Source organism: Malaclemys terrapin, chromosome 2 (genome assembly GCF_027887155.1).
Source record: "Malaclemys terrapin pileata isolate rMalTer1 chromosome 2, rMalTer1.hap1, whole genome shotgun sequence".
Taxonomy (NCBI): Eukaryota; Metazoa; Chordata; order Testudines; family Emydidae; genus Malaclemys; species Malaclemys terrapin.
The window spans coordinates 284601703-284626348 of NC_071506.1; the positions used below are offsets into that span (position 1 = coordinate 284601703).

At 50.4% G+C, this 24646-nt stretch overlaps 1 protein-coding gene across 2 annotated transcripts; it reads right to left on the minus strand.

Annotated features, from left to right (window-relative positions):
- Positions 1-9882: 9882 nt before the first annotated feature.
- On the minus strand, positions 9883-22766 carry LOC128830917 (E3 ubiquitin-protein ligase TRIM39-like). Of its 2 annotated transcripts, XM_054016838.1 has the most exons (8): positions 20943-21004; positions 19476-19633; positions 18360-18446; positions 16671-16901; positions 15468-15490; positions 14263-14378; positions 13166-13198; positions 9883-10509 (listed from the first exon to the last, which is right to left on the minus strand). In XM_054016838.1, exons 2-8 carry the CDS (start codon positions 19590-19592, stop codon positions 9998-10000), a joined length of 1119 nt encoding a protein of 372 aa, XP_053872813.1. In that variant the 5' UTR covers positions 19593-19633; positions 20943-21004; the 3' UTR covers positions 9883-9997. The 2 variants fall into 2 exon arrangements, with proteins under 2 accessions (XP_053872813.1, XP_053872812.1); XM_054016837.1 differs by lacking the exon at positions 19476-19633 and having other exon boundaries at positions 20943-22766.
- Positions 22767-24646: the final 1880 nt, after the last annotated feature.

Here is a 24646-nt window from a genome sequence, read left to right on the forward strand (position 1 = left end):
AAGCACCACTCGGTAGCCAAAGTCCCTTCCTGGCTCCCCCCATCCCCTGCAGCCTTAGCACGCCGTCCGCCCCGGCAGCTGTCTTCCCCTTCCTCCCGTCCCCTGAACGCTCCGCCCCCCTGCTCCTCCCCCTCCCCTGCTTCCCGCGAATCAGATGTTCGCGGGAAGCCTGAAAAGAAGCAGGGGCAGGCGGGCAGCAGCAGGTAAGCTGGGGCGAGGGGGGGATGATGCGAGGAGGAGGGCTTCAGGGAGGCACGGTGCGGCTCCCTCCGGCCCCGGCTGGCCCCAGCGGCTCCGGCCTGGCTCAGGCCCCGGGGCACCGGCCGAGCATGCCGGCCCAGCGGCGCCAGCCGAGCATCCCCGACCCGGCCCCAGCAGCTCCGGCCCCAGGGCGGCAGCCCCGGTTCAGGCCGAGCGCGCCGGCCCCGGCCCCAGCGACTCCGGCCCAGCTTGGGCCCCAGGGCGGTGGCCCCGGTTCCGGCCAAGCGCGCCGGCCCCAGCCCCAGCGGCTCCGGCCCAGCTCAGGCCCCAGGGCGGCAGCCCCAGTTCCAGCCGAGCGTGCCGGCCCCAGCGGCTCCGGCCCGGCCCCAAGCCCCACGACCCCTGGCCGGAGCGCAGTCCGATTCCTGGGCATTTGTTAAAGCCAGCCCTGGTCAGGGGACAGGGAGGGGAGGGTTGGATGGGTCGGGAGTTCTGGGGGTCCTGTCAGGGGGCGGGGAGCAATTCGATGTCCCGGGGGTCTGTCTGGGGGCAGGGATGTGAATATGGGATGGGGGTGTGGATAAGGGTCGGGGCAGTCAGGGGACAGGTAGGGTCCTAGGGGGGCAGTTAGGGTGGGGGGTTCTCAGGAGGGGGCAGTCAGGGGACAAGAAGCAGGGAGGCTTAGATAGGAGGTGGGGTCCTAGGGGGCAGTTAGTGGCAGGGGTCCCAGGAGGGGGCAGTCAGGGGACAAGGAGCAGGGCGGGGTTGGTGGTTCTGAGGGGGGCAGTCGGGGGTGGGAAGTGGGAGGGAGTGGATGGGGGTGGGGCAGGGCTAGAGTGGGGCTCCTCCCCCCCGTCCTCTTTTTTCATTGTGGAAATATGGTAACCCTAATATATATATATATATATATAGTTTAAGTATTTGGTTTATTGTAATAGGTCTATAGATTTATATTCAAGTAAGTTCGGCTGTAATGCAAGAGACCTACAGGCCATATCCTATATGTTAAGCTAAGGCAAAGTTAGCATATCTATAATGAGACCTTTTACTCAGAAAGCAAAGTTGACCTATAGCTTGTTACCTAAATAGATGAGTGCCCACGCCTATGTCTATGACCTTTTATCTAGACCAATGGACAATGGAAAATGGCATGGGGGGGTTGTCCCACAGACTTAACAAGTACACCACAAGAGACTGATGTGCGTACATACCTGTCATCAATACGCACATACATACTAGCCTATGGGGTAAGTGTACCCTAATATTTCTGTGGGTGAGGAATGAAATTTGGGCATAAGAGGAAGGAGGTCCGGCATTTGCCCTATAAAAGAGGTAACCCACTTCAATAGAGGATCTCCATTTTATCTCCATTTCTCCATTCTTACTTTACTTCATCTCCATTTCTCACTATCTCCATTCTCACTTTACTCTATTCTCATTTACTTTCTCCACTCTATCTACGATGACTGCTACTCTTTGTAGGCTATACTTGTTCTTCTTAAACTTTAAGTTTCAAGGGAACTAGGCTAAGCTCGGTTTTCCTAAGTTTTATTCTTAGTTTATTAGGTTTTGATTTAAGTTTAAGTTAGTCAAGTAAACCCTAGTCAGCTTTGATAGCTCAGCATTTTCTAAGCATTGCATCTCTCACTCAAGAATTGAGAAACCTGAACCTCACAGCTGTTCCTGTGTCCCTTACCACCAGGTTAGCAAGGAAGGGTGTGAGTATGTTAACCAAAGCTTTGTTGCATGTAATATACTATAGTATCATATGTATCTTTTGAATAGCAGTAATGCAATTGTAATATAATCATACTTAGTTTTTATCTCTGCTTTAATTAAAAACTGACAGTATATTGTTAGCCCTCCTGGTTACAGAGAAAAGCCTCAAAACGTGACTCAAGTACATAACTAAAGGCTAAAACACTGGAATAAAAAGAGCCCACATATTATTATTATTTTTTTTAATCTCCTGGGTTTTGGACACCTGACTCATGATTTTTAAACATTTGGGGTTGGCAATACTGTAAGGGAGCGTTGAGGCTGGCGCCCATGAATCGGAGAAGCACATTGGGAGCTTGTGATACTTCTGCCATAGCATCACACCTCACTGTGGTGATGTACAATACAAACACTGTTCACTAATGAAAGTGTGCGCTTGGGCTTTTGGAACTGGGAGCCCACATCCACAGCTGTTAAGTTTTCTATGTAATTTCTGATCAAAGTCAGAACAATAAACGAGTGCAGTGTGGCACCTGCCTTTGGGAAACATTTGCTAAAGGAAAATGATCAGCACCTAAAAAAAAGTCATTGCACGTAAGGAGTGGAAAATGTTGGTCCTGATTCTGACCTGCACCAAACTCAGTGCAGCTTGCAGGGAATAGGAGGGGAGAAGGAACCAAAGTTGGCTATCAGCAATCTGTGTACCCTCACCCCTTGGGTTCTAGTGCACTTACAAAAGATAAGCTGTATGCTATTTATGCCTCTTTCCCCGCCCCCCATTTTATATGGTAATTCCTGGAATGACAGCCAGAGATCAAGTGCAGGTAGGGAACATGTGGACAGGCCGAACCCAAATGGGAGCAACATATCTGGAAACTCCCCTACTGTTCTGACTGCAGGGAGAACTGCCAGGACTGGTGCTTCTGAACCCTGCCCAGCTAGAAATGAGCTACACGTCCACACGGTGTAAGGAGAGCTTCTGATAGCAGTCGAATCACACTGTGCACATGTGCATTCACGTGGGTGACAGGTTGCTCTGTGCAAGGTGTGCGAGAGCAGCTTCAACACATTGTTTGACCTCAGGACCCATCAATGAATGAACAGTGGCCAGAGGCCATATCAGTGCAACGAGGGCATGAAGGGCAACCAGAGTACCCAAAACTCAACGTGCACATGTGGATCCACATGGGGGAGAGGCCCTGACAGTGTGCCCAGTGTCAGAAATGCTTTAACGGCAGTCCTACCTCACTGTGCACCAATGCACGCATACGCACAAAGGTGAGAGCATACCATGAGCCAGCGGCATGTTGGCAAACTCTCCAACCTGACCATGCCCCAGGGAATGCACAGCAGGGAGCAGGTCTACAAGTGCATCACATGGAAGAGGAACTTCACCATCCTGTCCATCCTCACCATGCACCAGAGGGATCACATGGGAGAGAGGCCCTTCCAATGCATCCAGTGCTTGTGGAGCTTCAACAGTCCAACCTGGCTGTGCACCTGAAGGCTCACAGAGGAGCTGGCCATGACATGTGCAGGCCCAGGAAAACTCCCTTGGAGAGGGGGTTGAGGGTGGGGACGAGGTCTGTTGATGGGGGTCAGCCCTAGGCACCTGCAGACCCTGCGACCAGCTTCAGTGCTCAGGGATCCCTCCACGGAAGTTTATGTACACCTTTTACAATGTTGAGGAGCCCACGTAGGATGCTGTATTAATGATGAGAGGGTAGAAAATATTGTTCCTATTGCCCAATCCCTAACTCAAGATAGGCTTCCTCCAGACCACACCCAGCCTGCTCCCAGGAGCTGTAGACAATAAAGCAAACACTGGACACAAGTATCTCTGTGTACGTCCAGTCATTCCTGGGCTATAAACACTGCACAGGGGATGTCCCATACATCCTTGGGACACAGGGCATCAGAGCGCAACCATGTCTCCTTGTAAATGGGATAACATACCCTCAGACTGAACTCCTTTGGTGGGTGAGAGGATTTTTTAACTCTTAGGTTGCTGCTATGTTCTAAACTCCTGGAGAAATTTGTTTTTAAGACATCTCACCTGTTTGGCCACCTGCTCCAATGAGTTAATAGACAGTCACTCTGTTTCCATTCATAACTTCAGTGACCAGAACATTCTTTTTCTTTCTTTCTTTCTTGACTCTATGTATAAGAACATAAGAACAGACCAATGGTCCATGTAGCTCAGTATCCTGTCTCTGACAGTGGTGAATACCAGGTCTTCAGCGGGAATGAACAGAACAGGGCAATTTTGAGTGATTCATCCCCATTGTCCAGTCCCAGCTTCTGGCTGTTGGAGGTTTAGGGACACCCAGAGCATGGCGTTACATCCCTGACCAACTTGGCTACTAGCCATTGATGGATCTATCTTCCATGAACTTATCTATATCTTTTAACTTGGTTATACTTTTGGCCTTCACAACAACCCCTGGCAACAAGTTCTATAGGCTGACTGTGCGTTGTGTGAAGAAGTACTTCCTTTTGTTAGTTTTAAACCTGCTGCTTAATTTAATCAGGTAACCCCTAGTTCTTGTGTTATGTTTCTGGAATTGTAGCTTTAGTGTGTGGGTGTCTGTCCCTGTGTGTCTGTCCAGTTGGTTCTCTTTTGCATCCACGACTGAGAAATCCAAGACCTGAACCACTGTCTTTCGATACCTGGACAAACAGGACTTATTTTCCACCTAATGGGCTAAATGGCTGGGGTCATGAAGAGCCAGGTGCCTTACACTGCACAGTCCATCATGGCCCAGGTCCTAACTAGGCTGGGAAAGCCCATGACTTTCTTGGATGTCTATGTACCTAAGCAGGGGGAAAACAAATGCCCAAAGTCTCCCTATCAATGATCATCAGCGTGGGCTGTCTGATTCCTGTCATGCTCTCATTCCAGTCTTACTATGGTGACCACAATCACTCTGCACAGTAAATGGTGTACAGTACAATAAGTGGTGTGATTTTTTAAAATTTCCCATGATAAAGTCTCACTGCTCTCAGGGGGTACGCAGAGGTCTTCCCAGGAGTACATCAAGTCATAGATATTTGCCTCGTCTTACAACATAAAAAGCACTAGCAAAGTCAGTACAAACTAAAATTTCATACAGACAATGACTTGTTTATACTGCTCTATAGACTATACACTGAAATGTAAGCACATTATTTATATTCCAATTGATTTATTTTATAATTTTATGGTGAAAATGAGATCAGCAATTTTTCAGTAATAACGTCCTGTGACACTTTTGTATTTTGATGTCTTATTTTGTAAGCAAGCAGTTTTTAAGTGAGGTGAAGCTTGAGGGTAGGCCAGACAAATCCGACTCCCGGAAGGGGTACGGTGGCCTGGAAAGGTTGGGAGCCCCTGTGCTAGAGCATAAAGCCAGAGCCTGCAAGGTGCCGAGCCTCCTCAATGACTTCCTTGTGACCCAAGAGCTACAATTACCGACATCAGCCACTAGATGGCACTTTCAAACAAAATACACAAAGTAAACACAGTTGCCAATTTTCATGAGGTAAATAAACACCCCGACTTTCACAATAAGCCAGAAATCAAGCTAATCCCATTTCAAAACAAGGCCAAAACCAGCCAATCCCTGAGAACCCCAACACTCTATGTGACTAGATCCCCCCGGCGTGCAGCCTGGGGCTGTGGTGGGCCTGCTGTGCACCCCTGAATCTCTCCCCCCTAGCCCCTGCTTGCCCTCCCTTGCCCCCCCTTACCCCTGCTTGCCAGGATTAAAAAAAAAAGAAGCAACAAGCTACAACAAGCAACAAGCCAAAAACTAGCTAACAAGAAACTCACAAGCCAATTAAGCCAAAAACAAGCCCAATTTCTGCGTTTTTTTCCACGGGTTTGGCATGTCTGTGAAATGAAATACAGAAAAGCGTCTCCAGTCGGGATAGTTAATCCACCTCCCCGAGAGGCGGTAGCTATGTCGGCAGGAGAATTCTCTGGTGTAGCGCTGTGTACGCTGGGGGTTAGGTTGGTATAACTATGTTGCTCAGGAGGAAGGATTTTTCACACCCTGGAGGGATGTAGTTACACCGAGGTAAGTTTCTAGTATAGACCTTTAGATATACAGCCTCAGCCCTCTGCGGATGGCACAGGCCCATGTCACTGATGACCAAGTTGATGGGGAACTGAATGAAAATGGCTTGATTTGTTCAAAGCATTTTCAATCTCAAAGGGCTGACAGACGAGCTCCAGATGCACAGTTTGATTTTTTTTTTTTACTATAGCTACAAACCAGTTAAAAAGCATAAGCAGAGAAGGAGAGAGGGAGGTCTAAAATAATATTGGGTATGCACTGGGGGCCTGTGAAAGGAACCAGATTAGCAACCCTAGAAACTGACAGACAATCTGTGTGCATAGCCCAGGCAGCAGCACCGCCTACTTCCCCTCATCCCCGCCCTGCTGACATGCTTCAGTCCTGCTCCTGAGGGGACCACATCTTGGACTGAAAGGCTGATTACATCTCTGTGCCTCATGGAGTCTTTCTATCTATTGCATGTACTTATCTGGCCTCCCGTCACTGTTTTCTTAGCACTTCATAATCTTTAACATATTTATCCTCAGAACTCCCCCGGGGAAGTAGGGAAGTACCATTAGGCCTGTTTTACAGATGGGGCACTGAGTGACTTGCCCCAAAGGAAATCTGTAGCCGAGCAAAGTACTGAGCTCAGGTCTCCAGTTTGCATCTTAGCCCCTAGACTCTCCTTCCTCTAGTCCTTCGCCTTTAGAGTCAACTCTGATGGAAGCTGGTCCACTGATATTTGGCCCATCAACTCATTTTGCATAGGCCACCAAACAGCCATCGGCGGGTGACGTTACTGATGCAGTCGTGATTCAAGCCAGTGACATGGAGGCTGAAGAGTACCATGTCCATTATCAGTTCCCTGAGACACCCAGGCTCCCAGCAGAATGACCTTTACGTACAATATTGGTGTCATCTTTGCAGTAGCCAAAAATTTCCCCCCATAATTAATTTACTAAACCACCTTAGTCTCATGTGACTCTCTTATTCCTTCTCCCCCGATGGATGTAGAGAGACACTCTGGGGATGGAGCATCTTGTGGCAGCTATTTCACTGTTCTCTAACTCAGCGTTTCTTAACCATTTTCTTTCTGAGGCCCCCTCAACATGCTATAAAAACTCCACGGCCCACCTAGGCCACAACAGCTGGTTTTCTCATATAAATGCCAGGGCTGGCGTTATGGCAACTGCCTGGTGCCCCATGCCTCAGGGGCCCCTGCAAAGCTAAGTTGCTCAGCCTTTGGCTTCAGCTCCAGGTGGCGGGGCTCAGAGCCCCAGGCTTCAGCCCCAGGCAGTGGGGCTTTGGCTTTCTGACCTGGGCCCCAGCGAGTCTAATGTTGACCATGCTTGGAGGACCCCCTAAAACCTGCTCGCGGCCCCGCAGGGAGTCCTGGTTGAGAACCACTGCTCTAACTGAAACTGCAAGGAGAATTTGAACTCACTCTCAGACATTTCGAAGGTACCCATTGCCAAGATAGCTAAGGGCAGATCTACACTGAAAACCCTTCATCGGCACAGCTGGACCGATGCAGCTGCACCACTGTAGCACTTAGGTGAAGACGCTCCTATGCCGACATTAGAGCTTCTCCCGTTGGTGTAGTTACTCCACTTCCGCAAGAGGCGGTAGTTATGTTGATGGGCGACGCTCTCCCGCTGACATAGTGCTGTCTACACGCGGGTTAGGTCAGTATGATTACGTTGCTCAGAGGTGTGGATTTTTCACACCCGAGTGACGTAGTTATAGATATAAGTCTGTAGTGTAGACCTGGCCTAAGTGCCTATGGGAGTTAGGGAAGATGTAATTACTCCAACTGAAAGTTTGCCACGACACCACTGCCGGCACCCATACACCTGCAAACCATGCCAAGGGATCTTTAATGACCACCGTTAATCAGGACCTCACTTTATCCAAAGGACAGCACCCGCTGGGCCATTGCTTCAGTACAGTCCCCAAGGAGGGAGTACCACCTGCTGAATCATTATGTGAGGATCCATGGGACTAGAACCTGGGACAGCTGATGTTCCCACATCGCCACTGGGAGGCCATGCAGCATTATATCCAAGAAGCACTGTGCAGATTAGGTGCAGCAGAAAGTACTGCCCAAAAGGACCAGAGTGACAGCACCCTGTGGCCTTCTGATTGGCCCAGGCTCACTATTTAACCCTGGGGAGTGCCCCAGGAAGTTGTCTGGGCCACCATGCAGACTTCTGGATTGCTGTGACTCTTGACCTGACCTCGCCTGCTGATCTCCATTTTCTGCCCCTAACCCTTCTGATTCCAGTCTAGTAACGATCTCTGATCTCCGACTCCGGCCTGACTCTTACCTATTGAGCCCGGCTCTAGGGATTACTCTGATCCCTGCTCACTGATCGCCACCTCATGGCTGTTCTTGATTTGTGGAAACCAGCCCAGCTGTGACTGTTAGGCCAAACCACCTACACCCTCGTCCCTTACACACTATTCAAAATGACCATTTAGGAAGTCAGAATTAAAACAGGCTTGAATAAGTCTGGATGGAGCGCAATCACAATTCACACCAACAATTACTTACCCTTTTTTTTTTTTAAATCCACCATTCCTGTCATTGAAGTACCACTGACTTAGCACACCTTACTTTAACTCCTTCCATGCAAAGAAAAAATACTGGGCTTTTGCCCTTTTGATTGTTCATCTTTATGATGTATATAGTGGGCCAGTAAAGTTTTCTTTTACATCAGAAATGTAGGTCTTTACCCTGGGAGACTCTATGGCTGACTGGAGAACTACAAGATTTATGATACTAAAGAAAGGAAAGGAAACATGATTAATTCAGAAGGGAAGGGATTTTTATACACTCCCTTTAGAACTCTGTTCATTTTTTGTTTTTCTTAACCTTTTTTTTAGAAAAACCATTGTTGCAGGTAACTTGCCCAACGTCTCAAATAGATGTAAAACATGAAGGCTCAGAACCCACAGAGTGCCCTAGAAACAGGATTTGAAACCCCCTCGCAGTAGGAATTAAGTTTGTCTCTCTCTTGTAACAGGCTGCAGCAATTCTAGGGACAAAATGGCTGCTATCACTGCAAAAAGGCAGAGCTCTTAGGCCAGGCTCCCACTTGGAAGGCTTTGCTGGCGTAAGAATACTGGTGTCTTATATCAGCAAAGCGCTCCTAGTATGGACAGCTTATACTGGTAAAACTGTGCCTTGGTTGGCATAGATGACTGTAGCCCTTCCAAGCGACATAACCTATAGTTAAAGCTAAGATTAGGTCATGGAAGTCACAGAATCTGTGACATTTTCTGTTTCCACCGTGGGATGGCGGGGCTGGAACTGTCAGCCAGCACGGGCCCCTGCAGCTTTCAGCTGCTACAGGGGGCCATTGGAGCTCTCAGCTGCCACAGGGGGTGGGGGCCATGCAGCTTTCACTACTGGGGGGACCCCAGAGCTGTCAGCCGCAGTGGCGGTGGGTGCTGGACCTCCATCCCTCCTCTCCTGCAGCAGGGCTCCGGCTCAGTCCCCTGTTGTCACAGTTATTTTTAAAGAAAGTCTGGGATAGGTCATGGGATTCTGTAAATTTTTATTTATTGCCCAAGACCTGTCCCTGTCTTTTACTAAAAATAACCGTGACAACATCTTAGCCTTACCTATAGTGGGAAAAGTGCACATTTGAAAGTATAGCTGCAGTTACACTACGGGCTTTTGCCAGCACAGCTATGTGGGTCACAAATTACACCTCATCACACCCCGGACTGACATCAGTGTGCTAGCAGAGTGAAGCTATGAAGTTTGTGGTGAAAACCTGGCAGAGACCTTAAAGGGGCAGTAGAGAACATCCAGTAGACACCACAGTTTTATGGCAATACACAAAGGAGATGATCCAGCCCAAGGCTATGGGTAACGAGTGCAGAGGAACTTACTGCAATGAGAAATACAAGCAGATCATTTCCGAGCGTTTGATTAGCTAGCGTTATTTTAATGAATCCTCTCTTTCTCCAGCTGCAGCCAAGTGTGCAGGAGTTCTCATGTGAGAGCCACTGTTAGAAACTTGATACCATCAGGGGCACATCTGGATGCATGCTTCTGGGGACCAAAGCCAAAAGTAAGGGAAGATTTTCTCATTGAAAGAGGCAGAGAAATTGAAGATTTGGGCCATGTTCTCTGCGTTGTAAAAAGTCACTTGCCCCTCTTCGTAGTCCAAGTGAACTCGAATCTTCCTGGGCTTCTCGTCAAGTGAGAGAGGGGTCGGGGGGAAAGTGAGAGCTGCGTATTGACGATCCCAGCCCAGACGTACAGCCCAAATCCCTTTCGTCTGAAGTGTTGATGGCCTGTTTCTCTCCACAGACTCTCTGGCAGCCCCCACAGCCCAGCCATCCCCATCTCCGACCTCCAGCTCCCAATAGTGTCTCCCTGTTGTGAATCCCTCAGAGCCCAGGACACAGGGGCTCGACATGAACCTCTTGGGATTGGCAGGCACATCCAGCCGCCCCGCTCCGAGTCTCACGGTTTTCCCATCCTCTGACAGGATGAGGTGGGGATTTGCTGTTTCTGGATCCAGAGTCACGTTGACTAGAGAATGATGCAGATACAGAGAGAGAGAGACACACACAATCAGAGAGAGGCAGAACCCATTTCTAGGTCAGCTCTGGAGCAAATCGGTGAATCTCCTTCCTCCAGATTTAAATGGAGTGGGGAAGGCAGGAGGAATATTCATGGTCTAAGCCAAGAACAGGAAAGACTCCTTCCACTGGAGCTAAATCAGGAATAAAAACCATGCGTGTGACTCATGCATTTGGGGAGGCTAGGGTGTGAGTGCTGGAAATGGGAGGGGCCACCGATGTCCAGACCATGGCCCCGCCCCCTGCTCCACCCCAAGGCCGGTCCCTGCTCAGCCTCCTCCCCCTGAGGCCCCACCAACACTACACCTCCCTTTGCCCCAGGCCCCGCTCCCACTCGGCCCCCTCCCCCGAGATCCCTGCCTGCTCCTGCCTCTTCGCCCCCTCCCCTGAGGCCTCCCCTGCCTGCTGAGGAGCGGCGGGGGGGGGAACCTCGAGGAAGGGGGCGGAGAGGCACAATTGGCGGGGCCTTGTGGGAAGAGGTGGAACGAGGGCGGGACCTCGGTAGGAAGAGGCGGGGCAAGGGAAGGAAGAGAAGCAGCGTGGGTGGGGCAACAGGGGAAGAGGATAAGCGGGAGTGGAGCCTCGGGGCGGAGCACGAGTGGGGTTATGGCCCAGGTGCCCTTTCGGCGGTGGCGGTGCTCCAAAGACAGCAGGCCACCTCCAGAGGGAGGTGCACTGAATCCTGTTTGGGGAGGCTTAGCCTCCCCTGGCCTCTTATATCTGCCACCCATAAATAAAACCACATGGATGAAATCCTGGACCCACTGAAACTAATGGGAGTTTTGCCCCATGGATTTAACCCCATGAATGCAATTGGCTTTAGCTTCAGCTGATCGTACGTTGGACCATTTCCAGTCCACTTTGGATTCTACTTGTTACCCCATAGCCCGGATGCACATGGGACTCGTCTCAATTTCTGTTTCAACCCTGGCATGGCAGTGGAAGAGACACAGGGGCAGTGAGTTCCCCAGTGACTTTCTGGGCTATGCTTTTCTGGGGAGAAGCACCATTTCCTTGACCAGCGTGGACAGGGATTTTTATAAGCAGGGATATGCCTGTATCCCTGGCGTTTTTGGGGTGGTAATGGAGGGAGATGTTCAAAATCCCAACCTAGATCTAAATTCTGCGGCTGTCTCCTGTTGCTGTCATGGCCTTAACCAAACCTCTGGTTCCAAACATTTTTGAATTTAAAGGTGTTGCATATCCAGATCAGGCCTATTTCTATTTCTAACTGGGTTAGTATACACCTCTACATAACGCAACAGAGGGTCCTGTGGCACCTTTGAGACTAACAGAAGTACTGGGAGCATAAGCTTTCGTGGGTAAGAACCTCACTTCTTCAGATGCACCCACGAAAGCTTATGCTCCCAGTACTTCTGTTAGTCTCAAAGGTGCCACAGGACCCTCTGTTGCGTTTTACAGATTCAGACTAACACGGCTACCCCTCTGATACCTCTACATAGACTCTATGGGGTATGTAGATCCTTATCTACTCTGGTTTAGGAGAAGATGGTAGAACATGTTTAAAAAACACCGTTGCTGCTACAGCGGTTTCAGTTCTACTGTGGACAGGGCCTAAATACTAAGGAGTCAGCAAAGGTAACAGTTCTTAGGATTACAAAAAAAGGTCTGTTCTTAACTTGGGTTAGCTAACCTGCGTGAGCTCATGGGTTACAATAGCAGTGAAGACATAGCAACTGAGCTTGTACCTCAGGTTAGCAGCGTGCGCTAAAGCCCACAGGTATAGGGGAGCCAGGGCTTACAGTCTGTCTTAATAAAACTCAGCTGCCGCTAACTCCGAGGTAGTTTCTATAAAGTAGTGACCACCTTCTCATAGTGCTGCCATCACTTGGCCATCTTATATTTATCTAGTCCAGCCCTGTTTCGTACTTTTCATTACACTTACAGTTCCTCAGCCCCTCCTTTTAAACCACCACTCCAGCAACAACTAACACAGTCACAGGATGGCACCTGCATGTCTTCAGGGGTTCATACAGCTGTTGGAGACAATCTCTTCTAATGGTGAAAACCTCTCTTTGGTTTCAGTTGCCTCTTCTCCCAGAAAATCCAGAGGGAGCAGAGATGGTCTGAACCAAAATTGTGGATCAGAGCACCCTTCAACTTTGTGTACATTATGAATCTGGATCCCAATCCAAAAGTGCCTGTGAGGATATGTGAGCTGTTTCTTTAAGAGCCCAGTTCAACAAATTGCTTAAGAACGTGCGTAACTTCAACCACCTACCTAGTCCTGTTAAAGTTACCTGTGTTTAATACCCTGCTGATTCTGAGCCAGAAGGGAGAAGGAGAGAGGGACGGTGTAGCTTTAGAGCTTATACTGTTCTGAATAACATTCCCTGTTCAGTGTTAGAAGACAGCAACTTTCTGGGATTCTTTACCGTTGTCACCGGACAATGCTGGGCATGTATTTCTATAACAGGCCTAATCACAACCGAGATCTGAGTTCTCCCCATTCGCTGCGTTCTAAATCCACATCCGGACATTGTGGCCTATGCCCATCTCTGCAATGAAGAAGTAAGTACCATTCTAGCGCCTCATTTTAGAAAACCTTCGCCTCTTATTTGTTCCCAGGAGTGACAGAAACGTACCTTTTTCTTTATCCAGCTGAGCTCGCAGATTCTCTAGATGAAGAAAAAGGAGACAGGGATGAGATCTCATGCACACCAGTTCTCATAGCGCTATTCCAGATGTGCTGTCAGCACCAAATCCTGAGTATAAAGTGGTTTGAATTTGTGCAAAATGTCACAATCTCACACTGATCTGGCCTCCCGTCAGTCGTTCATCATATCCAACAAGGGCATTGCACACCCTTCAGCCATGTCACCAGGAGGGACAAAATCACCCCAGCACACCGAGTTCTCTAACTTTCCAGAGATATGCAAAGGGCACATGTCATGACCCTACCTGGGGCCACCTGTGGGGCCACCCCAGAGATTCATGGATTTGCCGGACTGACCCAGATTTTGGAACTTCGCTACCTGGTGCCTGGCGTGATGCCATCATCCATGGTCACTCTGGCTGGTGCAACAATCCCTAGTAGGCTGTGTGTGTGTGTGTGTGTGTGTGTGTGTGTGTGTGTGTGTGTGTGTCTTTTCCTCCTGGTCTTTGTAGCACTGGGGTAGTAGCACGATTGTCTCTAGTTACAGGGGACGGAAACCAAAATTTGGAACAACCCTCCTCCCACCACCCACAAGTACACCCCATGGCTCCCTTCCTCCCAGCTCCCACTGAGTGCTCTGTTATATCACCTCCCAAAATTGTGGATACCCCTCTCTGCCCCTTCATGTACAGCAAACACATTCAGTTCCCAGAACCCTTTGCATGGCTGCAGTGAGACTCCACAGAACTCAGGAGCGGATGGAGACTCATAGGTGCCAACAAGGCATGACAGAGTAGAACCAAGGGCAGACACACTTCTGCACAAGGAATCAGCTGGCAGAGTTTTTATAGCTGAAGATGGTTCAGGAGTGGTGAGGAAGAAAGCTAAGGTCCAGTGAGAGACGTGGTGGGGACCCATAAATGACAAAAAACAGATGAGAAAGAGTGAGATGGGGGAGGGGGACAGAGGCAAAGGAGCAACAGTGTAAGGGGCACCATGAACCAGAGAATGGGGTAGAAGAGAGACACAATGGGTCCCTGGGGAGACGGCACTGGAGACATCACCCACAAGGTCACTTTGTTTTACCTTTGAACATGGCCAGCACCCCCATTACAAGGTGATTATTTTCAGAGAAGTCGCTGACTCTCTTCTTCAGCACGGGAGAAACGGGCTCTGGAGTTGGGACCTTCACACACTCACACCTAGGAAAACACACATATCCTGAGGTCTGCTCTACACCTAAAACTTAGGTCAACCTATCTTCATCACTCAGGGCTGTGAAAAATTTCATGCCCTGTGCAATGCGGTTAGGTTGACCTATCCCCCACTGTGGATGCAGCGAGATTGATGGAAGAATTCTTCCGTCAACCTCGCTACCGCCTCGTGTGGGGCTGAATTTACTACAGTGATGGAAACGGTCTTCCGTTGCTTTACTTGGTGTCTATGCTCCAGCAGTCCTGCAGCAGCGCTTGTAGTGTAGACACACTCTGAAGCGCGTTCACCTAGCTGTCTAATCCCAAACTTTCCATCCGCCCAGAAAGAATAAGGACCTCAGCCTTCTGAGCCCCATCAACACCCTAACATGGACAAGTTCATCTAATCCGCATGGCAATTATAGAAATAGGAAGGGCAGCAATTACACTGAGAATCTTACTACCCCCCTTTGAACTATTATTGTTATTCAGATTACAGAGGTGTCCAGATAAAATCAGGGCCCCTTTGGGTTGGAAGCAGCACAAACTCACAGCAAGAGAGAATCCCTTTCCTGAAGGGTTTAGAGTCTAACTAGACAAAAGCACAGGGAGGGGAAGTGACTGCCCAAGGTCACCCAGAAGGTCAGTAGCAGAGCTAGGACTAGAACTCGGCTCTCCCAATGCCTGGTTTAGTGCCCTGTCCAGTGGGGAGTTAACACCTCATTTTACACAAGGAGAAAGAAAGGTACTTAGAGGCTGAAAGCCTGATTTTTCAGAGCTGCTGATCAGCTACAACTCTCACTGACTTCAACTGGCTGTAGGGGACTTGCCTGACACTGCTCGGTCTCACCAAATGTAGAGGAGCCATTTAGTATTATTTTAAAAATGTAAAACAAAACAAAAAAAAGTGGAGTTTTTATCAAAGTACCATTCCCCTGGCAACCAAAACCCAGCCCCTTTGTACAAGTGACCAATATATTAAATACAAAACATCCCACAGCTGCTGCATGCTGGGAAGCGGGGTCTTCAGGACTGTTTCCAAGACTTTTCTGAGCACACTATGGTGGGAGGGAGAGCGGGAATGAGCCCAGAAGGTACCTGCTCAAGGTGCTGCCAACATCCTAGAAGGGAAAGAAAACAGATGCTCAGTTCACGTGCCACAAGAAAGGAGGGTCGAATGCGGCTCCCCGCTATACCAGGGCAAGTCAATGGGGCTATGTTGGTGAATCCAGCCCAGTATGTTTTCTGCTAGGGGGATGAACCTGTGTTTGCAGTTTGAGTCCCATCTGCAGGTCTCCACAATGGGGAACATTAGATTTCTGGTAACTTAGGCCCCCATCCTACAGTTGACTCCACGTGGGCAGATGCCTGCTCATCAGTGAGGCTCTATGAAGGCGAAGGGGTCTGCCTGCATGAGTTTCACTGCAGGATCGGCACCAAAGTCAGAAGCAAAAGGGAGGCTTTATTTGATTCCCAAGGATGGCTCCCTCATATTCTCATCTCCATAGCCCCTCTTTCCCTGCCTCTTCCCACCTCATCAAGATAAGACTCCTCCAACCGTTCCAGCCTCTTGCGGCAAGTACTGTAGGACCACCCACCTCTTCCCCCGCCTCATACATCAAGAGGCACAGAAGCCTTGCGCTCCCCTCTCTTCCAGTCATGACACCGTTGATGCCACCTCCCTGCATGCAGCCCCTCTGGGCCCCTTCCCAATTCTTCTCCACAGTCAGCTTCAGATACTGAAGTGCTCTGTGTCCCTGGTCTGGTTGGAAGTGAAGGCCAGGGAACTTCCCCTAAGGATGGGATTGGTTCCTCCTACAAGTCCTGACCTGACCCATCTCCCAGCAGCCAGAAATCTTCCCTTCATGCCTGTCTACCTAGCGACCTACTGGCTTTCTCTGAACCCAGGAAATGAGCCAGTTCCCAGGTGACATCCCAGGTGGGAATTAAATAGTTAAACATTAACCCTTTGGACACCAGGTACTTTCTGAAGCCCCAGAGACTGTTTGGAGTATCTCCTCATGGGTAATTTTTCTCCATTTCTATTCAAGATCATTCAGAGGAAGAAACACTGCCTCTGTTTACATATAATCTGCCACAAGTACTCCTGTTCTTTCTGTTTACATATAATCCAGAGATGCACTGACACCGTAGAGTTCAGTGTTTCAGCCTTAGAGTCAGTATTTCAGTTATACCGTGAGCTCTGAGTCCTGGACTCCAGTATCCCAGAGCTGGGGTTCAATACCTCAGGAGTCTTTCCTCTTTGCACAGGGTCACAGGGTATGTACAGTGCAGCCTCACCTTAAGGAATTCTGTCGCCGGCTGGGAACATTTCCTTTGTATCTCGCTGATCAGTTCATTGAGTAGTAACGTTTTCTCTGACACTTTGGTGACATATTCATTCCGCCTCTTTAAAATCTCCTCATCTATCACTTCCAGCTGCGCCAGAAGAAGGCACTGTTGTTCACTCAGAAACTCATGCAACTGCTCAAATTCCAACAGAATCTTCCGTCTCTCTGATTCTGTCTGTCTCTGCAGGGAACAGATATAAAGAGGGGAGGGGCATGTCGGTATTACAGGTGGAATCTTTTCACTCTCCATAAATCCTTGTGTGTGTGGATGTGGCAGGTGAGACAGAGTTGGGGGTTGGAAGAATAAACCTTACAGTGAGAACGAAGGACAAAAGAGTCTAGGGGATAGGAGATTGAGAAGTGGAGTAAATCATAACTGAGCCAGTGGAGAAGACAGCAGGAAGAGTGGTAGAGAAGCCACTGGAGATGACAAGAGGACCTGGTGCGTGTTGTTGAAGGAGATGAGGTGGTGGCAGGACAGAAGAAATGGAGCTGAAAGGTTAGGGAGGAAGCAGTGTTTAGAGAAGACAAGGTCAAGTGAGGGGCCATTTGTCAAAAAGGAGATTCAAAATAGGGATGAAGGTCAAAGGAGAAGAGGAGGGGGAGGCTAAGAGGTTGGGCTGGACATCAGTATGGAAGCTGAAGTCCCCAAGGGTGAGGGTGGGATTGTGAAGAGAGGAAGAGCCAGGACTCGAAGTCAAAGAAGGTGGCCAGGGAGGCATTGAGGGGGGAGGGGGAGTCAGTGGTTGTCAGTAGAGGAGGCCACCATCGGGGAAAGCGTCTATTGAAGCCGTGTCAGAAGGGACATCTGATTTTATGTGGGTGCCAGGAGATGAAGAGGTCATAGCAAACCGACCTTTTTGGAGATGGAGTGAGCCTTCCAGGGAGAACAAGAGAAGGAAAAGAGGGAGGTTGTGAATGGGGGCTGAGATTGGAAGAGAGGATCCAGAGGGACAGAGGTGGTGACGGGGATGGGGGTGGGAGGCGGGGAGTGTGGGGATGGAGGGAGGACCCGGGTTAGGGCAGATGTCACCAGAGGCGAGGCAGAAGCAGTGGAGAGGAGATGTAGATTTGGGGGGGGAAGGAGGGCAGTGAGGGTAAAGGAGAACTAACAGTAGCAATAGAAAGTGGAGGTTAAAAGGGATATGGAGACAGTGGGAGAGGAGGAAGGGAATAACAGATACATTAGTAGAAGATCAAGATCAGTTGGGAAGTGATCTGCTAACCAGAACGAGAATACAGCTGTAACCAATACTGTTTGCAATGAATAGTTCTGCCAGCTCTATGGGTCCCAGACAGAGGGGCATGTTACTCATGAGGGGGTGTAGTCTGCACTGTCTGCTCATGCAACAGCCAAGTGCAAACCATGCCCGAATTACTGCCATGTTACTAAGGCTGTGTCTATATGGCGAGTTACTGCACGGCAAGCTCAGGTGTAAACCTACCAGCCTGCTGTGCGTTAACTGGCCCTGTGACCCTGCCCGATAGTTCCCTAGTGAACTGTTTGAAACTGCAGGGTAGTGGCGGTGTTGTCAATGGCATGGTGCGAACCCACTTGTCATGCGAACAGCCGGTGGGTGCTCTAGTACTGCTGCGATGAGGCCCATATAAACAGGTAGGTAGATAGGTAGGTAGATACCAGCAGTTCGTCGCTTTTCTCTTCTCCAGACGGTTCAAATTCTTCTCTCTCTTTTTGTAAGAAACACAAATTGCTCTGAAGTTTTTCCTGGAAAGAAATATGGATTGGGTGATTTCCATGTTTTATTTTACACAGTATACAGCAGTATTATGTGTGGTTACGTCAGCTCTACACATTTGCAAAGCTCCCTTATGGAATGACAGTAGCAGCTCGATAGTTAAGGCCAGCTCCCCGTTATAAATCCAGTTTTCAAGCTCTCCCCTAACGTCCCCCAAAAGAAGCCAAACAACTCAAAGAGTTTTAAAGTTATCGTGACTGAAACTTTAGTTTATTCGTTGAAAAAAATCCTAACTTTTTGGCCAATAATATTTCTAAAATGTTTTGATATGGGAACCCCAAAAATGTTTTGTGGATCTTACCGAGAAGTGCCTTCTGCTATGTGGGAGCTGAGTTAGTGGGGAGGGGTTTGAAAAGACATAAACACTTGTTTTTACAAAAAAAAAAAAAAAAAAAAAAAAACAGGAGTACTTGTGGCACCTTAGAGACTAACAAATTTATTCGAGCATAAGCTTTTGTGGACTACAGCCCATTTCTTCGGATGCATAGAATGAAACATATATTGAGGAGATATATATACACATACAGAGAGCATAAACAGGTGGGAGTTGTCTTACCAACTCTGAGAGGCCAATTAATTAAGAGAAAAAAAAATTTTTGAAGTGATAATCAAGCTAGCCCAGTACAGACAGTGTGATAAGAAGTGTGAGAATACTTACAAGGGGAGATAGATTCAATGTTTGTAATGGCTCAGCCATTCCCAGTCTCTATTCAAGCCTAAAATGATTGTATCTAGTTTGCATATCAATTCCAGATGTATGTTCCATTCTATGCATTCGAAGAAGTGGGCTGTAGCCCACGAAAGCTTATGCTTATACTCTGAAACTTGTTTTTACATTAATAAAATGGATCAATAGAGTTATTGGCATGTAAAATTCATTATATTCTCAGTTATACTTTTAGTCTGGTGGAGATTTGCAAGCGTCAGTAGGAGATGTTTAAAAAAAAATGTAATGGGCAGTTACTAAAGTTTGAATTCTCCAGATAATAAACACTTACAATGTTATCTATTGTTATCCTTTTTGTTGTGAATGTTTGAAGACTAGCTACAGTATAACTTGCATGGGGTGATTGCAAGTGAAGAAGGAATATGTGGCATGAATGAAGCGTCTTCATGCTTCGACTAGTTACTTCTGAGTTTTTGAGGTAGAAGAACCCTATTGAGAGTATAATAAATAAAATCACAATAAACGAACAACAATCCCTAGCTCTTATATTCATTTTCTGAGTGGTAGGTAAATTCCACTGAAATACACGGTCACCCTTACAAACCCTAACAAAGGTTTTGTTTGTGAATTTCCCTAAATTACACACACGTGTGGATAGCACTTCTCACCCTGCAGCACTCCACCAGCACAACCAGCATTTACAGTTTACAAACCAGTCCAAGAAGAGGCACAATGAGTATAAGACTTGCGCCAGAACCTGAGCGAGAAGGGATTGGAAGACCAGCCGCAGGATTAGCGAGCCAGACCCAAATTGAGCTGCTCATACAGCGTTCGTTTCTGTGCTGAGCTCTCCTCTGACTTCTCAGCAGGACAGGCAGTGTGTCCCTGTGGGGGAGGGGGGAGCTGGGGGTATAGGTCACGATGGGCAGTGTGTCCCTGGGGGCGGGGAGGAGGAGCCAGTGGGTATAGGGCACGATGGGCAGTGTGTCCCTGGGGGTGGGGAGGAGGAGCCGGTGGGTATAGGGCACGATGGCCGTGTATTCCAGGGGGGAGCTGGGAGCTGAGGGGTATAGGGCACGATGGGCCGTGAGTTCCGGGGGGCGCTGGGGGGTATAGGGCACGATGAGCAGTGAGTTCTGGGAAGGGGGAAGGGGGAGCTGGGGGGTATAGGGCACGATGGGCAGTGACTTCCGGGGGGGGGGGGGGTAAGGGCGAGCTGTGGGGGTATAGGTCACGATGGGCAGTGTGTCCCGGGGGCGGGGAGGAGGAACCGGTGGGTATAGGGCACAATGGGCCGTGTATTCCAGGGGGGAGGTGGGAGCTGAGGGGTATAGGGCACAATGGGCAGTGAGTTCCGGGGGGGGGAGGGGGCACTGGGGGGTATAGGGCACGATGGGCAGTGAGTTCTGGGGGGGAAAGGAGGAGCTGGGGCGTATAGGGCAGGATGGGCAGTGAGTTCCTGGGGGGCGCTGGGGGGTATAGGTCACGATGGGCAGTGAGTTCCAGGGGGCGCTGGGGGGTATAGGGCACGATGGGCAGTGAGGTCCGGGGGAGGGGGAAAGGGGGAGCTAGAGGGGTATAGGGCACGATGGGCAGTGAGTTCTGGGGGGGGGAAGGGGGAGCTGGAGGGTATAGGGCACGATGGGCAGTGAGTTCCGGGGGGGGGAAGGGGGAGCTGGAGGGTATAGGGCACGATGGGCAGTGAGTTCCGGGGGGGGGGAAGGGGGAGCTGGAGGGTATAGGGCACGATGGGCAGTGAGTTCTCTCCAAAGACATTACACAGTGTCGCATTTCCTACCTTGTAGGCCTGCGCTGCCTCCTCGATTGGAGCCGCCGTGTGACCCCTGTGCGCCTGGGACTCCCTGCACACCAAACAGATCGGTCTCTGGTCTTGTTCGCAGAAGAGTTTCAAAGATTCCTTGTGCTCCTCGCACACAATCTCTTGCGCTTTCTTTGCTGCTTCGACCCCGAGCCGCACAGCTATTTCTACCATGTTCGCCAGCTGCCGGTTAGGCCTGAAGTTCCTTGGCTGGATTGTCTTCCTGCACTGAGGACAGGGGAGGTTTCTTGGGGATTCCTTGCAGTAGTCACTGATGCACGCCCTACAGAAATTGTGGCTGCACTCTGTGATCACTGGGTCTTTAAAAGAGTCCAGGCAGATGGGACAAGTGGCTTCGTTTTGCAGATCTTCAGTCAGATTCACGGCAGCCTGAGCCATGATTCTTTCTCCGGGCAACAGAAGCAAAGTGAGTTTCACTTTCGGCTGCTCAGCAATGGGTTTGACAGGAGTGGGTGTGGATTCCCTCCTCCCCTGGCATTGTGCCCAGAAAGTCCTTTGCTCTGCAAGCTCCTAAATCACACCCTAGAGCAGTGATACTCAGATCTCAGTAGTTCAGGAGCCAGATTCGCACTCAACATTACCCAAAAGGGTCACGGTCATGTGAATTCATGGTTTCATTTATTATAGTGCTCTATAGGCATATTTAAACAGTCTGGCAGGGGAACTATTTAGTTTCTGTATATAATTCTGACAGCAAATATGTTAATAACTTAGTGCAAGTTAATAACATAATTGGTTAATGAAATAGTAAAAGCATCCTGATTGGTTAACAATTAAATCACAGTGTTTTAATATCATGTGCTGCAAAGAGTCACAGGAGACGCATTAAAGAGCCACTTGCAGCTCTCGAGCCTCGGCCTGAGTATCAGTGTCCTGGAGAGTCAATACTTGTGCCCGGAGGAAAGACACACACACCTATACCCTTCCCCAGGAGCCAGGGAAATGTTCTTGTGCAGAAAACGGGAGCGTTGCAGGACTGTCAGTTTAGATGAAGGATTCTCTTGGGATTAAGGACTCAAAATCAGCAGATCTATGGTAACATTCTCAAAAGTGCTTAAGTGACTTAGGTGCCTAAGGGTACATCTCCACTGCAAAAACCCACCCATGGCTGCCAATCCCAGAACCTGGGTTAACTGACTCAGGCTTGTGCTAGGGGGTTACAAGCAGTGTAGACATTCTTGCTCCGGCTGGAGCCTGGGCTCTGAAACTGTCCCCCTCAAAGCCGGGGTTCAGCCCGAGTAGGAACATTTACACTGTTATTTTGAGCCCCCATGAGCCCTGAGTTGACATGGGCTCTAAGACGTGCTCCCATGGGTTCTTTTAGATGTACCCTAGGTCCCATTTTCAAAAATATAATGGGATTTATTTACTTACGTCACTTAGGAGTTTTTGAAAATGTTTCTCCTATGCTTTACACCAGCCTCCAACCTCACTCTTTGTCTTGGGAAAGTCACCTCACTGCTTTTTGCCTCAGTTTCCCCTTTTTGTAAAAAAACAACAGGGAAAATACTGACTAACCTCACAGAGGTTTGAGGGGCGTAACACATCAGTGTTTGCAAAGCAGCTTGAGATCCTGAGAAGGCTGGTGCTATTAGGGTTACCATACGTCCGGATTTTCCCGGACATGTCCGGCTTTTGGGGGCTCAAATCCCCGTCCGGGGGGAAATCCCCAAAAGCCGGGCATGTCCGGGAAAATCGGGAGGGCTGGGTGGTGCTCGGCCGGGGCCGGCGGTGCGGGGCCGGGGGCATGGTGCCGGGCCGGGAACCAGGGGCGCAGTGCAGGGCCGGGCGCGGGGCCGGACGGGGAGCCGGGGGCGCGGTGCCGGGCCGGGGTCCGGGCTGGGAGCCGGGTCGGCCGGGCCCGCGGGGAGCCGGGCCGGCGGGGAGCCGGGTCGGCCGGGCCGGCGGGGAGCCGGGCCGGCGGGGAGCCGGGTCGGCCGGGCCCGCGGGGAGCCGGGCCGGCGGGGAGCCGGGTCGGCCGGGCCGGCGGGGAGCCGGGCCGGCGGGGAGCCGGGTCGGCCGGGCCCGCGGGGAGCCGGGCCGGCGGGGAGCCGGGTCGGCCGGGCCCGCGGGGAGCCGGGTCGGCGGGGAGCCGGGCCGGCGGGGAGCCGGGTCGGCCGGGCCGGCGGGGAGCTGGGCCAGCGGGGAGCCGGGTCGGCCGGGCCCGCGGGGAGCCGGGCCGCCGGGGAGCCGGGTCGGCCGGGCCCGCGGGGAGCCGGGCCGCCGGGGAGCCGGGCCGGGGGTGCGCCGGGCCACCGGGGGCCGGCAGTGCTGGGCGGGCCGGGGGTGGTGGGCCGGGGCCGGCACCCCAGGGCCCGAGCCGACCCAGGCTGGAGCCGCCGGGGGGGCCAGCCTGGGCTGCGCCTCCTCCCCCCCACACCCCCCTTACCTGCTTCAGGCTTCCCGCGAATCAAATGTTCGCGGGAAGCAGGGGAGGGGGCGGAGACTTTGGGGAGGGGGCGGGGTTGGGGAGGGGGTATGGGCGGGGCTGGGGGCGGGGCCGGGGGCCGTGGAGTGTCCTCCATTTGGAGGTACAGAATATGGTAACCCTAGGTGCTATATAAGAGCAAAGCAGTCTTAAACAAGATCTCTACTCTGTGCTGAGGCAGCAAACTGCATCTGGTTCAGTGATGAAGTGAAGGCAGCAATTAGAAATAAAAATCAATATATAAGAAATGGGAAAAGGGGAAATAGATAGCAATCAATATATATTAGAATTCGGGATGTGTAGAAAATTGATAAAGGAAGCTGAAGACATCAGGGAAAAATCCATGGCTGGCACGGCTAAGGGTAATAAGCGGGAGGTTTTCTAAATGTGTTAGAAATGAAAGAAATCCTAGCACTGGTATAGGCCCATTACATGATGGAGATGGTAACACTGTTAATAGTGCTGCAGAAAAGGATAAATATTTGTGTTCCATATTTGGAAAGGAGCAGGATGATGTACTCAATCACATGAAGATGATGAAGTACTTTCCAGTCTGTTAGTAACCAAAGAGGATGTTATACAACATCTCCTAGGGATAAGCATTTTTAAATCAGTGGGCCTGGACCCAAGAACCCTGAAAGAGTTGTCTGAGGAGATCTCTGATATTAGCACATCCCATTTAGCACTGGCACAGGCAGTGGTGGTACAAGTTTCCCCCGCCTTAGCCCTGTCTGGAGGAACACCTCCGTGGGTGAGAGGGCCTTGCCAGCTTGCAGGCCCTGTCCAGGTGGCCACTCCTCCGGCTTGTGCTAGTTTTGATTACAGGTCTCGGCCCAGCTCTCAGCTCAGCCCAGTGGATAAACAGGGGTCCAAGTAACAGGGGGACAGCAGCTCCCCCGCTAAGCGCAGAAGGAAATGTCCTTGGCTCTGGCTTAGCGGAACTCAGCTCCTCCCCTCACTGGGAACCTGCAGCAGGAGGAGCTGAGATATTTCCGGGGTACTAGGCCTTCCCGCCAAGAGACTGAGCAGCAGCACAGCACCCATCAGAGGGAAAAAAAGAGTCCACCCGTGTCTGACTCCTCCAACAGAAGATCTGTCCCCTGCCACCCAAACCAACCTGCCAGCTCCCGCTCTTCTGGAGAAGAGGGGAAAAGGAGTCACTCCTCCTACCACCTCCATCCATCCTTCAGGCCCCCAAGGAAGGACAGCCACATTCAGAAGCTTGCATAAGATG

Excerpts from the sequence above, each read along its gene's own strand:
- LOC128830917 (XM_054016837.1), bottom strand. The coding sequence starts at position 21,362 with ATGGCTCAGGCTGCCGTGAATCTGACTGAAGATCTGCAAAACGAAGCC. Across the intron at positions 15,491-16,670 it reads CGGCGACAGAATTCCTTAAG|GATGTTGGCAGCACCTTGAG; the intron begins GTGAGGCTGCAC and ends TTTCCCTTCTAG. Across the intron at positions 13,199-14,262 it reads GGTGCTGGCCATGTTCAAAG|AGAATCTGCGAGCTCAGCTG; the intron begins GTAAAACAAAGT and ends TTCTTCATCTAG.